Source organism: Salminus brasiliensis, chromosome 16 (assembly GCF_030463535.1).
Source record: "Salminus brasiliensis chromosome 16, fSalBra1.hap2, whole genome shotgun sequence".
In the NCBI taxonomy this organism is placed as follows: Eukaryota; Metazoa; Chordata; class Actinopteri; order Characiformes; family Bryconidae; genus Salminus; species Salminus brasiliensis.
Genome location: NC_132893.1, coordinates 19726898 through 19742632, shown reverse-complemented (window position 1 = coordinate 19742632; position 15735 = coordinate 19726898). Strand labels below are relative to the sequence as shown.

At 40.3% G+C, this 15735-nt stretch overlaps 1 protein-coding gene across 1 annotated transcript in view; it reads right to left on the bottom strand.

Annotated features, from left to right (window-relative positions):
* postna (periostin, osteoblast specific factor a) overlaps positions 1–15735 on the bottom strand; it is a 44401-nt gene that overhangs the window by 16531 nt on the left and 12135 nt on the right. Inside the window, exons 3-13 of the mRNA XM_072659584.1 lie at positions 10737–10801; positions 9640–9797; positions 8809–8973; positions 8475–8621; positions 7136–7280; positions 4283–4495; positions 3977–4111; positions 2980–3128; positions 2494–2630; positions 1868–1998; positions 1345–1475 (exon numbers count right to left, since the gene is read on the bottom strand). Coding sequence (XP_072515685.1) covers positions 1345–1475; positions 1868–1998; positions 2494–2630; positions 2980–3128; positions 3977–4111; positions 4283–4495; positions 7136–7280; positions 8475–8621; positions 8809–8973; positions 9640–9797; positions 10737–10801 — 1576 coding nt within the window. The remainder of the gene's footprint in view (positions 1–1344; positions 1476–1867; positions 1999–2493; positions 2631–2979; positions 3129–3976; positions 4112–4282; positions 4496–7135; positions 7281–8474; positions 8622–8808; positions 8974–9639; positions 9798–10736; positions 10802–15735) is intronic.

The window sequence follows — 15735 nt, the reverse complement described above, 5'->3', positions numbered from 1 at the left end:
CCTATTAGCTTTTAAGGGGGTTAAACACAGCTTTCAAATGGTACCATTTAGGCTCTCTTGATGAATGGTATTTCTCGCTACTGCTTGCTTTGATTTCATACCAAAATACATATAGTCGAAAGTATCTGTACAAAAAAAACACAACACTGATTGACTGTTGCAATAAAACCAGTAACAGAAAAAAAACCAAAAAACAGTAATCAATAATGTTAGCAGTGAAACACGTCTTTGGCAGAATGCTGTATGAGAGCAGGAGGCTGCAATATGATACATACAGTCACCGGCTAAAAAATACAGGCACTGTTTTCTCACTAAATGTCTGGATGTCTGGACTCTGCCTTTACTCTGTGCAGAGCTGGTGATTTATTTTTTTACGTTTATGTGAATTCTGCATTTACACCATGGAAATAATCCTACTTAATTATTGAACTATTGAAAGCAATACATTGTAATAGTAATAAATAGCCTCTCGTGTAGCTACAAGAAAGTCTGTTGGGTCATTTTGGTGGGTTATTTTTACAGTGCTGAGTAGTACTGGGTTAGTTGTAGCCGATCAGCTGGGTCACTATTTATTTTGCGGAAACAACCCAGCATTAGTTAACAGAATCTAAGGAATCTGATTTGAACAGAGTTGGCTAAACAGATGTTCCGGCATCATAACTGACAGAAGTCTATGTGTAAACTTTCAGAAAATATGCAGACTGTACTGCTTACAGTTAAATAAAAATAATCAATGTTTGTGGGGGTTTATTTGAATGATAAAAAAATTATAAGCTGTATTTTTCTGAGCAGTTGAGTTGTGAGTAGGAAAAGCTAAGGTTAGCTTGCGATACAGTTATGTTTGTTAATATTATTGTTAGAAATTGTAAAAAGCATATTAATTTGAATACAAAATGGAAAAGAAAGCACAACAAAAGTGTAACAAACAACCCAAGGGTCAGGGTAAGCACATATATTTGTGATTCAAAAATGTTGACAATTTTGCATGTTATTTATAAAGCCCAGGAATACTGGGCCAGTTTACACCAGTCTGTTATATATAACAGACTGCTTATAACTGGTTACATCAGACTGGATTATTATATATAACAGACTAGTGTAAACTCAAATCCCAGATTCCACAAATGTATGTGGAAAGGGGCCAAATCAGGTTTTTTATGTACCCTAATTTTCCACAAAATGAAGTTCTATTTGGAATTCATAAATATGTCATAAATATGTCATTTTGCTTAATGTAGTTGAAGTAATGGCTAAATGTAGAGATAGGGATAGCAATATTAGTCACACTAACATATTGACTAATATTGCTATGTTGAGTTGTGAAGTCAGTCTAAATGTACGCACAGACAGCAGTTGAAGGTTGTTGCCCTGGATGGTTTTGAGCAGGTTGGTCACTCCACCTTCCAAGCCTCCATTGAGAAACACGCCATTGCTGAAGTGGTACAGCAGGATTGTCCGCAGAGCGTTCACATCAGCTAAACAGCAGGGGCAAAAATTAGAGTTTGTGGTTCATGGTGAGACAGGTTCTTTCTCAGATGACATCAGACTGATTAGGCTTGTTAGAATAGAATATTAGAATATTACATAAAAAAATTAATGCCAAAAAATATGATGCAGTCATTATTATACCCTTCCCTTTGCTATACATTTGAGTTATGTAATTATTCGATTACTCAATTATTTACAGATAATTACATCATGAATTGGCTTTTTAATAAAAACATTTGACATTTTAATAGAAACATCTTTAAATACACTTTGGATTGGATTTCCCTGCTTCTGTCAATGGCCTACAAGTGAGAAAAAGGTCAAAGTAGGCAGAAATGGAGCAGAGGAGGATTGAGAAGAAAGAAAAAAGGTGGGTTACTGGTGAGAAGAGTCATATCCTCCTCCGTCAGGCCGTCAAAGGCATCGTCAGTGGGGGCAAAGACTGTGTAGGCTCCCTCCTGCTTCAGCAACTCTGTCAGCCCGGCGCTCTCCATCAGAGACAGGAACACTCTGAAACACCCCAGCCAAACCTTTCCGTAATGACTTCATATACTGTATTTATACAGTGTGCAACCCCCACAACTCACATAACTATCTGCTACCAAAGCTACCAAGTCCAGCAAGTTCAGACAGAGAAAAGACGGCCCAAATGGCCTTTTATCAAAGCAAGATCAACACAGGAGCTCCGTGTTCACCAGCAAAGTTGAGCTGTAAATTTTTGCACATTCCTCTTCCTCTGTCTTTGCAAACCATACATTGGCCTGCCAGATTGGCACTTCCAGAATGTGGTGTTAAAAAACAAGCTAACAATGCCTTTTTTCGAGTGACCTCCATTTAACAATGTCTTTTTGGAGCGATTTCTCATTCCAGGCCTAGTCATTATTTGCCTCTATGAACCAATTGCTGTACCTCATCCCATGACATGTGGTACCAATTTCGCAGTAATTCTGTGATACTGATCCTGGGGTGCACACAAATAATGGCAATTGATTGGTGTAGACTCACGTGAAGCGTCCATCTGCCTCCAGTAGCTCATAGATGGTGGTCGTGGGCAGTTTGATCAAAGATGTGAGCAGATGAAGAGCGCCATTGCTTCCCTCCTTACTACCTCTGACCATGCAGGCGTTCTCGATGCACACAGCCTATCAAAACACAATTTGGTGAGCACAGGAATGCAACACAGGACACGTGCCGTACATGATGTTGACAGGCTTGTTGGATCGTTTTCAGAGAGCTGGAGAATAATAGGCGTTGAGGAAGGAAGGAAAGGCAGCTCAACTAATAACATGAGGTGCATGTGTTAAACCAAACAAAGGATTACACATGATTGCTGAGGGCTCAATCAGGGAAGCATTTAAACAGCAGTTGTTTAAACCAGCTGAGCAAGTGGTTATCATCATTCACACTTTATGGCTGCTCAAACTTGAACAATCAGCCTCTTGTGCTCACACTTTCTCGTTTTCTTTCATCCAAACACACATACATACTAACCGTGCGGTAGATAAAGACCCTCAGGAATTTCCCCCCTAGAGTCTCCAACAGTTGGCCATTGTAAAGTTCACTCAGGGTGACCTTCAGCTTCAGGATGTGGTTTTCCAGAATGATCTTCAGCAGACGCTGGTCCATTGACATCACCTCATCTACAGGTCACACGCAGATAATAACATTAGGATACTGCTGTTGGAGCAGCTGGTGTTTTATGACATTTTCAGCTAGTCACATGATTGATTGTACTTTTACTCTGAGATGTTTGATACATTAGGCCCAATGCTACTACTTTTGGCATAAGGAGAAAATTGGGCACTTTGGGATCACAGACACAGTCCATTCCAGAGTTACTGGCATGCTTAGTACAAATAAGCATCACCAAGTTAGCCATCTCTAGTTTCCATATGCCAGCTTGGTCCTGGTCTTGCCTGGAATTGCTGGGAGGGGTAAGGCTAGCATGTGCTTCTTCCAAGTCACATGAGGCCAGCCACCACATCTTTTCAGATTAACATGTTCAGAGGAGAACATTGATGGCCAGTTTTTCAGTTAGCAGATGCCTGCTGACTAGCTTTGCGCTAAGGGATGAGGGGAGAGGGAAGGCTAATCAACCCATCCGCAGAGAGTGAGGCTAATTATGCTTCATGTCTTACTGGCTGTGCCCAACTGAAAGGTCAGATTTATCGTATAGATATATTAAGAACAAGATGAAAAGCAAAGATCCTTTCATATCTATTTCACTAATTTTATATTAATAAAGTCAAGAATTTTGGAGGTCTCTGTATAATGGCAATTTAAAACAGCACATTTTTGATAACTGTAATGCCTCTGTAATGCAAATAACCCTGGATGGCAGTATCCGCTAAATGCCATTAATGTAATATACATGTAACTGAAACCAGATTAGCTAATTCAGCTTTAGAAGTGTGTCAGCACAGCTCTCTCAGTGTGTCTTTTTCATTAACTGTGCTGTCCTGTTGCTGTGGCGTGGTGTTAAACGCACCAGTGAAGGCGTCATTGAGCGGGGCGAGCAGTGTGTACTGAGTGCCAGGGCTCATCGCTGCAGACAGGCCCAGCTCAGACACCATATCACCAAAAGTGCTCTGGGTGCCGCCTACCAGTTCCGTCACCTGCTTAGCTTCAGGAGGAGAGAGAAAGAATAGAGGGATGTCAGGACCTTCAAACCATGTAGGTCATATATTTTTTTTTTAACATGGCAAAATTTACCTGAATAACGTTGGTCTATTGAAGTTTTTTGGGAGATTTACACTAGTATCTGTAGTGAGACAATACAAAGAGCAGCAGTCACCTGAGTCAGGCATGAGAACTCGATCAATAAGGTGGATGACCCCATTGCTGGTAACAATGTCCTTCTTCAGCACCATCCTAATGCCATTAACTGTGAGACTGTCACCATCGCAGCCAATTTCAATATTGCTGCCCTCCATTGTCTCATAAACTGAGCCAGACATTATGGCTTCTGAGCACTGCATTGAGTTTAGGAGGTGGTACTTCAGAAGGGCTGGTGTACAGGGAGAGTGACAGAGCGAGAGAGAAAGAGAAAGAGAGAGAGAGAGACATTTAGACAATGCAAGGAAAGAGGATTTGAATCATGTTTAATTCACACAGTAGACCGCGTCCACTCAAACTGTCTGGGGTCACTGACAGTAGACAGTAAAGCACACAAAAACCAGACCTAATCTGCCAAACACTCCCCCAGGCCTTCCTGTGCAGAGGCTATCTGGAAGGGCTAGTGGACATTCTCAGAAACCACAGTGAGCATTATCACTTTCCCAGGAGCTCTGTCTGCTCTGCTAATTCTCACTCTCTGTTTATGCAAAGTTTTTTTTGTTTGTTTTTTTTGTTTTTTTGAGGGGTTAATGTTATATCAATCAATATCAATCCTCCTTATGGTTTTATTCTTGTATCCCCCACCTTAGCAGGTCTGAACAAAGCCAGTACAGTGGAGGGGTTGGCGAGCTTACACTCCTACCAATAAAGCAGGCTTGGCTTATGACCCAGAACACTGCAGCCCTAAGGAGGTCTGGCACTCTATTTCATACGCTTTGGAGCAGCTGCTGGAGCATCTGACTCCTCTGATCTCTCGTAATGTCTAGGTCTATCGCACTGCACACTTATTTCGGTGTACAGCCAGATTTGGTTAATTTGCTTTGGTATTGGACACAATGGCCAGCTCTGAAATGTGCTACAGGGCAAATCTTTGACTTTTGATTGTGGGCATCTCCAGAATGAGCAGAACAACCCCAGCAAAAAAAAAAAAACAATATTCCTGACCTACAGGTGACGCACACAACGTGACTAAAAGACTCAATCATCCAGAAGGTCTTTTGGTGGTCCCTGCAACTGGCAGGTGAACTTTTCATGATGTAACTCCCCGGTGCCTTCAAATTGAAAGTGCTGTATGGTCAAGTCAGCCTGACTACAGAGAACAGTAGTAAACACTGGCTGTTTACTCTGACCTCTTTATTTACAGCTTTCAAAAAAGTATAAATATGGCATTTATGGAAGGTCATGAAAAGCTTGGCTAAATCAAAACATTCCTTTTTACTCAGTGGTGTAAGATAAGATAAGATAAGATAAGATAAGATAATCCTTTATTATCGGTGTCACAGCAGAAAGGGATAGCAAGACACTCAGTTACAAAAATGTAGATAAATTACACTATATACACAAAATAAATGAAAAAAGTTAAAAAAGCAAAAACAATATTATTTACAGGTTATTTACAGGTAATTGCAAATGACTCTTAATTGAACACGTGTGGGGGGTATTGCACATTGTATTTTTGTAGTCAGATATGAAGTAGTGCATATACAGTGACCCTCATCCACACACACAACAGCAACAATTACAACTAATGTACACATAATGTTACGTGCAAACACTGATTACCACTGAGTAGACTAGCTAACATACGTTTACGGTATAATTTCACTTCAAACATTTGAGTACAAAAAGGGTTGTTCTTCCAAACCATCAGTATTGTCCTGACCAAGGCATCTAGCCTGGCAAAAACTATATAAAAAGTTTATATAAAAGTATAAAAGCATTCCTAGAAGTACTATTTCTAGGAATCACCTTTTATCTAGGACAGCCAACCTGAAGAGGAATGGGGGAAAGTTTCAGTGTTAAGATGTTACTTTTCTTTCTTAAAAGGATCAAGATTTCACATATTATGCTGGTAAGTGAATCTCTTATGTACAATGTGGACTTGCAAGAGGTTTAAACCAGGCTCAGTCAGAGGGAGTGCAAGGACCATCTCCTTGGTTAAAAAGAAACTCTTTCTTTCCCCATTCCAACTTTGGATTTCTATTACTATCTGCATTTTATTTTTCTTTCATAGTTTAGAATTAGTTGATTGCAAGACCTGGTAGTCCATGTCCAAGTCATGCCATCAACCAGGTAAACAGCACTTAAAGATGTCATCTTTGAGCAAGATGAGAAAATCAAGATCTGAACAAATTCATAGATGTTACTTCCAAATCTCTGCTGATTATACTGGTTCTAAAAAGAATGCGAAGCTGATCAAGAAGCTCATACTGAGAAAACAGAGGAACATTTGATTGAATGAAACTGCTCAAGCTGCTGGTCCTCTCAGAACAACCATTTGACTACCTCAGTCCAGTCCAGACCTCAACATCATCAAATGTGCTTCTGATTATTTGAATGGTGAGAAAATGAAAATGTTCTGGAAAGGCAAGCAGATTTTTGGTATAGAAACTGCAGCATTTAAAACCCAGAAAGACCACAAAAAGTCATTGTTTTTCAAGACTTGATACAGCATTGTTCAAGCATTTCCTCCCAGGAATAGTGAGTGGGAGCAGTCTGTCTTGACTTTGGATGCCACCAGCGACTGGTGGTTAGCCCTGCTGTTTGCCCACTGTCTGAGAATCGAACACAGCTTCCAAAAGGCTGCATTCAGGCTGTTTACTTAGTAACAGGAGGCACAAATCTTCAGAGGTCAGTTGAGTAATGACAGCTAAAGGCTGTATTACCTAGCATGTCCTTATTTGCCATACATTCCACAGCAATGAAGAAGTCTCTAAAGCCAGCAGTGTTGCTTTCATAGACCTTGATTAAAGCATGTTACCATAAAAGGTGCTTACAAATTCAGTTATTATTGAGAAGTACTACTTCTTACCTTGGAGGACAGTCTTGTCTCCTAGCACTCGCTCAATGACATCTCTGTCCATGTTATCGAAGGCTTGATTGGTCGGAGCAAAGAGAGTGTAGTGTCCAGGCTCGCCTAGTTTCTCTAACAGGCTTGATTCCACATTAAAAGCAGCCTACATGGAGAACAGAGCTGAGAGATTAGAAGTGCATAGTTGTCTGGAAGTGTAACCTTCTAGAGATCAAACCCATGCATCTCCAAAATGGCAACTATACTGGATAAAGCACAAACATTTTTTCCATATGGAAACTCACATTCCTTACTTTTCTGAAATAAAAAAGTTTGATGTAGTAAATCCAGTCATTTCTCCAGCCAATTTAAGGACACTCAGTTGTAGAAGCAGCCCATTTTGAATTCATTGTTTTACATGACTGTGACAGAATGGCTCCCTATTTGCATTCTAGGACACTATTGAGCATGTTGGCCATTGTTCTCTGTGTGTCTGAATCGTAAAATGGGGAATTTGAGCTTCTGCAATTTCCAATGAACAGCATCGTGAGCTATGTAGTGATTATTTCACCACGTCCAGTTTCAAAAATGAATTTTTCCACTTGTGTTCGAATTCCGGGTCATTTCATATCAAATGGTTTATGGTTGTGTCATATTCAAAGTGTATGCAGTCTGAAGTAGGCTACTGCTGTGGACACTGATCATAGGGTAGCTAGGTATGCTAACCCAGCATTCCAATAGGCCATTTAACAACATTTAGAGGTATTTAAAGCAGACCTAACTGGCTTTCCAACACAAAACGTGTCCACATGTCCACCACCTTCCAAAAAAGAGGACCTGTGTCAACCACCCAAACGTCCACGCGTCTGCTCTTACCATTTTGTGGAGGGGAAACTACTGAAGAAGCTCAGATGAAGCAGAAGTGTCAGGTGCTTTTAAGGCTGCCAAGTACGACATTAGCCTAAGAGTTAACCTAAGAGCCTCACAAGCACCCAATGTGTCAGCTTCACAGGAGCTTCACAATCAAGCCATTTTTCTGTCTTAGGATGCTCTGGCATTGGTTTACTGTTCACCTTCTTCATGTTTTATTACGTTACGTTATTACGTTATACTGAGTAGTGATTTATATTCAAAATCTGCTGCACTGTATCGAAATATGGAGTTGATGAGTTTGTGATGTGTAGCGAGATGTGTATCGCGCTAACACGTATCATGATTTCAACCAAATATCATTATTTTGCCAATCCCTAGTTCACGTTCTTGATAATTTAATTTCCTCTCAATGTGGCCCAACTATGGCAAAATAATGCTGCACAGTGTGATCGCTGTGTGATGATAGAGAATAGGTTAAAATACATACACTCAATGAACTGAGGTCCTCATGGCTGTTGATCACCTCCTTCATGGTGCTACCCACTGCACTGATTACCCGGTCAATTAAATGCACTACTCCATTTGTGGCCACCTGGTTAGCGTGAATGATTCTGGCACAGTTGACGGTCACGATCTAGACCAAGACAAAAGCAGAGCTCTCAATCAGACCAACACAATGACAGCTGCGTTTTATTTGACATAAATAAAATATAGAATTTATACATAGATATAGAAATGCTCAAGAAGTATATATATATATACATATATATATATACAGAATGTGAATATGTGAATTGCATGGTGTATATTTTGATACATACTCCATTCGAGTAGTGGTTGATGTGTAGATGCAGATTGTTATACATGGAGTCCAAGATTAAGTCATTCTTCAAGTCTTTAGTAAGGAGGCGCTTATTGACCATGTGGTAGCGCAAGGCGTTGTACAGCTCATTGTTCACATTGCTCTCCAGGGCCTTTCTTGCAGTCTGTTGAAATGCAGAAAAAAACAGTATGCAATATTTTTTTATATAAATATGTAAAATTAAATTTCTTAAAATTAAATTTCTGGGAATATTTAAATACTCGCAACACAGCATGTCATGAAATTCGCTATGTGGACAAAAGTATTGGGTCACCTGCTCGTTCATTGTTTATTCCAAAATCAAGGGTGTTAAAAAAAGAGTTTATCTACTATCCAGGGAAGAAGGCTTTCCACTAGATTTTGGAGCATTGCTGTGAGGATTCGATTGCATTTAGCAACAAGAACGTTAGTGAGGTCAGGATGTTGGATGGTCACCACCCCACCTCATCCTAAACTTCCAATATCATCCCAAAAGTACTGAATGGTGCACCATCATTCCGGAGAACACAAATCCACTGCTCCACAGCTCAATGCTGGGGGCTTTATAGCCCTGTAGTCCACACCTGGCATTAAGAATGGTGCCAATAGGTTTATGTTTATCTGCTCCAGAGAGAACTATTCTATTGGCAGGACTTTTCTACAGGGACTAGACATGCTGCATTTGCTCATCTACATTTATAAGATGGACATATAGTGTATGTCCACATCCCAGTAAACCCGCTCAACTGCATACATGCAAACGTTCCACAAGAATGTGAAACTGGCTGAGGTTACAGAAGACAGTACATACACCATCTAACTGGTTCCAGGCATCATTGCTAGGAGCAAACATGGTGTAGGTGCCACTTCCATCAATTTCTTCTTTAATCTTGGATATGTCAGAATACTGCTTTGTGATGTCAGCTTTCAGCAGGCCCAGCGTGCCATATACAGTGTCAATGGGGGACGCTGGGGGACAAAGCAGAATGTACACCGTAAGAATAGAGCAGTCATTCCATACAGATTTAAACTCTATACTGTATCGCACTGAGGGTGGCTTTATAATCATCAAGACAATGACTCCACAAACACTTTTAATTCAACATCATAGAAAAAAATTATGTGTAGAGGGGAAGGGATTTAATTTATCATATTTTTCACCCACAGCTATGATTGTTTTTCCTCCGTATCCTTTGTGTGTTGTCCCTAATTGGTTTAATCAGATCTATTTAGAATGGGTTTATTTATTTTCACTATTTTACTGTTATTCTTTTACATGGAAAAGAACATATATGGTTCCAAATTGACTTGGAATTAAATGTTTTTCCAATAACTTCCACCAAAAGATGGGACTTTTTGTTTCTTGTTATTTAAAAGTTAAGAGATACAAGATAAGGTTTTTGCATGTCAGTGATGATATGCTAATTAAGCTATTAACCAATTTCTATACATATGCTAAATGGACAACACTACATATGTTATTTTTAACAATTAATAGTTTCCTTTGCCGGCCTTTAATTTAATACATATTATTGCCTACTCATCCAGTAGGCTTTGACAGGCTGTACGCCCCCATTCTGAACAGATAAATTATTAGTAGCTCCATATTTAATCACAGTTTGACCTCTGAGTTAACCTAAACCTTTGAACTCCCATCATAATGAACTCAAAAGCTCTATGAAAGCCAATAACTTTGAAAATGAGAATTCCACATAGCAATTTCAAACAAGCAGAAGCAATAAACCATAAAGGGCTTTGGACTTTATGATACAGTATAATTACAGCTTTAATATGGCTGAATGAATTGCGATCAGTGTTGTAGGGTCATTCTGAAGAAGATCACCCTGTAATTGAGGTTCAGCTGTTACAGACATTCTTAGGGTGCAACCATTATCAGCCAGTACCAACCTGCAGGGCAGCCGCGCATTCCCTCCAGCTCCATGTAACCTGGACAGCACTCATATAAGACAACCCTGCAAGAACAAAGCACAAGCAAAGATATTGAAGATATTGAAGCCTCAATACGTCTTCATATTTTAAGAAAAAGTAATAAAGCGATGTGATAATAGGCTGGTCGTAGTTCATATGGTTTAACCTTATTGAAATGCAGTTTGGCATTGAGCTCCTGCTGATCTGTTGTACAGTTATTGATTCTTGTTGTAAGAAATGTCACATTTGGTCTTAATTTGGTCCAAATTCCTTATACAGGTTTCTCAAAAACTGTAAACCATCACAAAGTCTTGTGTACATGCACAGCTGTTTGATTCTAGACTTTTTTTCATGAGACAATCTGTCAAACATTTTACTTCTGCCTTTTCTTCATGACTTTTCATTTTCTGTTTGAAATCCCTTTGTAATTTTCTCAGTAAGGAAGGAAAATCTGTTCTTTGTCAAAATACATAAGACGTCATTATTAAAGGGGCCCTAGATTGTCAAACCCTATTTCCCTTGGCATAGTTCAAAAATGGGAGTTGAGTACATGGAACTGATCTACCATGAACCTCAAACAGTGTTGCAAAAATCGGCATAATCAAACCAGGACTGGAAAGTAGATATGGGAATACAGGTTGCTACCTGAACCAGGCCTCAAGGGAACTCAAACTGAGGGGGCCACATGGGAATCTGCGCTATAGTGTTGAACATGCGCTACCTCAACAAACTAGTCTCTCTTAACTGACAACCAAACTGGAGCAAAACACACATCAGAAGGAGGAGTTCTTAATTTTTTACCAGTAAGACTCGAGAAAGCCAAACCTAGGGAAGTGAGTAAGGGCAAGGCTAAAAGCTAACCCAGCTACAGTCTCTTCAGACAATTTAAACGATTCAAAAGACAATGATAAAAATGATAGAAAATAAAGGATGGGAACAAAAGTATTGGGACACTGGCTTGTTCATTGTATCTCTCTAACGACAAGAGCGTTAGTGAGGTCAGACTGCTGGATAAACAACACCCCACCTCATCCTCAACTCATCCCACCATCATTCCACCATGTTGGGAGGCTTTATATCCCTCTATCCCACGCCTATTCTACTGGCAGCACTTCTTCACATAAACTGGACAAGCTATGTCCATCTGTGTTTCTGTATTCAGACAGCCAGGTGCAACTGGGTGCAACATTTGGATATATACAGTAAAGGAAAATATGTGTTATTAAGGGTCTAGGCCATAGCTTCTACAAGTCTTAATGCCTTCCAAATGATATTCCCTAAACTGGTGTTCTAAAGATGGTGGATTAGAGCACTAACTAATACAATCTGGTGGCTTCATTACATCATAGGAAAAAGGTGAATAACTTGGTATTGATTTACAGTGACCTTCTTCCTGAGAGGACGAGTGGACCATGCCAGCGTAACAGAGCCAGCAGGCCTCTTCACCGCAAGAGTCTTCAGGCCTGAAGTTTTCTCTCGCGGAACGCCACAAATGCACTCGTCCATTTGTGAAGAATATGATGAGGGATGACTCATCAGTCGAGGTCACTTTTCTCCACATCTCAGTAGACTAGTGCCTCTTAACTGAACTCTCACATGTGCCTTCATTTTTGCAATGAGGGACTTATGCACTGCAGCCCTACTCTAATATTCCTGTCTATGCAGCTGGGGACTAACTGTTCTTGCTGTCAGTCTGATCACGTCCTGCCTTGACATTCTCAGTCAGCTGAAAAACAGCTGCTCTTCTGATTTGCATTGTTTATCACACTTCTGCTCGACAATCACACTGAATCAGTAACTGAATGTGTTTTTTTTTTGGCCACAATTTCCAGCCCTTATTCTGGATCTAAATGTAGACCCAGTCCCAAGTGAAGTGGCCCTCCTCAAAGGCCACAGCTTGCTGATGTTGCAAAAACGTTTCCATAGTCTGAACATTCACTGTTTGTAAGCTGGAGACGCTACGCTTCATCCAAGTGTGTTTGCTGCTTAATGATGCTGCATTGGTGGCAGGTCGAAAAGTGTGCTTGTCCTCACCCTCACCCTAGTGTTGGGAGAATTGCGAGTGATGGGGAAAGTCCAGGTGAGTGTATAGGTTAATAGGCTAAGCTAAATGGCAAAACAAGGGAGAAAATTTGATTAAAAAAAAAAAAAACTAAACTAAAAATTCAAGCCAAAAAAGGACATTTAGGGGGGGTGCTTTCTCTGCTGTCAAACGTAGGGGCTGGTCAAACAAACCACTCCACTTTGAACAGACCTCACCTGTCTCACAAGACATTTTAAATATTTAACGTTCCTTCGGTGTGGTCCTCATACAGGGCAGTCTCAAGCACCCCTACTAGTCAGCAAAATGAGAAATGGGAGAAACACCCTGTAGCTGGATAGGGCTGCAGATCTCATTTCAGTCACTGTTCCTAATGAAGCCCTGGCCAGCATGCACATCTCAATAATGAGCCCTCTTAGATCTTAGACCACTTAGATCTTTTTTCATACATGCCACACAGCATGGTGGGACGGTAATTACTTTATTGTACCATGCACTACACCTGTCTGGAAGCATCTGCACTCGTTTCTTAGGTTTTTCCTTTAACTAGTCCGCCGTCTGTATACAGAGTAGAACAATGTTTCTGGCAAATTTGCAAAAGAAGCGAAAAACATTCTGGACAGATATAGGGTGCTAGAAAAGGTGTCCTTTCACAGGATTCACCTTAGACTCCAATATCTAAACATCATTTATTCCCCAACACATTCCGACATGGCCTGCTGGCTCTGCTCCCAGAGAGAAAGAGAGAGGTAGTCAGGTGGAAAGAGGCAGATAGAGGGGAAAAGAAGGTATAATAGAGTATTCACGATCATAAAAACAGAATAGAAACAAACATTTCATTAACACGTGCATATCTTTCTTACAGAGCGGTGCTTCTTCATCCCAGGAATACTTGAGAGTTTTGTGCTTTCCTGCTCCAGCAGACCTGAGTCAACTCAGCTGATTTGTAAGCTGTTCACGAACTGAACCGGTTGTTAAAGCAGGAACTGTTATAATGAAAGAGCAGTGATGCATACAGAGGAAAAGCTGTTTTCATTCCATTTTTGGACCTTGAATATTCTATTGTGTTGTCTGTCTTTCTCAATCTCTCTTTCTTTCTCTTCCCTGGGGATCTCGCTTTTTATCACCATCTCACTCATTGCAGGCAGAACTGGATCATCTAGCTGTTGGAGCTCAAGATTTGTTTAAAGAGAGGCACTGGAGCACATGGCAATAAAGACGCTCAACCTTGTCTGGTAGCTACGTATTACCATTAATAAAGGATAAATGAAAGCTTGTCTGCAGGGTTTTGCAGTGAACATTTAGGATCCATCAGCATGTTATCAATATATAACGTGTATCTGTCATGTAATGTGTTTGCTGTATTGCTTCATATGCAAAATAACATGTGTAACACATTCTGATTTCATATCATCCAATACTGTTATATCAGATGATATATCTATAAATCAATATTAAGTCATACTTTCAGATATTTACTTTTAGTGTGTAAAATACTATGTATGGGATGTATGGGTAGCCCAGCCAGAACATTTTGCCCTCAGATTCCACGTTGGCCCCACATATGGATGTGGAGGGGACCACGAGGGGTTAAACATGGGCCCCATTGGGTTGTACATGTGACTAGATGGGCCCCATGTGAGATTAGTGTGAGCTGTAACCATGGGGCCTATTTGGAAAGCCCAACTGGGTCTCAGTAAAAACACATGTACAAAGCCAGAAACAAATCAGGTCTTCCTATTGTTGGGGCTTACCAGTGGTTTACATCTTATAGTAAACGCTCTGTATGTACTCTAGTGATGCCTTCGCTTGATTGTGGACTTTTACAAAGAAATGCTGACCTTCTTGAGAGTTTTCAACTGTTTTTTTTCAACCAAGGAAAGGTCTTTCTGAGCTGGTGTTTCTGAGCTAACCAATGGTCAAAGTGTGACAAAAGAGATTTAAACTTGTTTAATGGACAACAATCGTTCAGTATTAGTCTAATAAAGATATAATGATGTAGACAGTACATACAACCCCCACCCCAAAAAAGTCTAAAAGTTTTAGAGAAGGACCACGAGAAGGCTTTGGTTCTTATCAGCTTGAAGCCGCCCAGAACTCCAAGCGGAGTTTCTCGAGTTCCTCTTCCTTCTCTCCGCCCAAAGCGAGCGTGGTCTGCACCTCGCAAACAAATGATCAAAGACAACATTTGATGCTGTCAGGGTTTCAACTCTCACGCTGGATTTAGGTGGAAGAGCCTCACTTCTTTCATGGGTGCCAACAATGTGAGAAGACTATTGTATAAAGTAGTCTAGGGGTTAAGATATCTAGTTTTCAGCGCTGATACCATGAAAATGTGCCTAAAACTAGTTTTTAGTGTCTGTTTCTGACTGAATGGCTTTCTTTTTGTAGTTTTACCACAATTTGGGTGGTCAGGTGTTTTGGAGTTCCTTGTTTGTCACTTTTGACATAGCAGTAAGCATTGAAATCTGTTTGAACTAATATTTGATATAGATTTAAACATAGAAATGTTTTGATCATTTGACTTCCATGATATACAAAGAGTCTGTCTGGCATTTCATTTCAAATGCATTTCAGATTTCAGATTTCTGTTGTGTTTCACATACAGATCGAACCAGTTCGTGTACTGCCAGGGCTGAACAGTGCACCAGTTTTGCACACAGAGTTTAAATTGTGATAAAATCAGCAAAGAAACACTCATTATCTACAATGTAATTTTGGTTTGCTATTACACCATCCTGCTTCAATCACCAACATGTCAAAAATGCCTTACTCTGAACTCTGTGAAGACAACTGTAGTTTAGCCTGGCTGGCTAAATTGACAAGGAAGCAGGGAGGTGGGACTTTTTTAAACCAGAGGGGGTGTCCTGCCCAGTGCAGCCAATAATAATGGCAAACACACATCAAGTGGGAAGCTAATTACTCTCGTAACCAGCC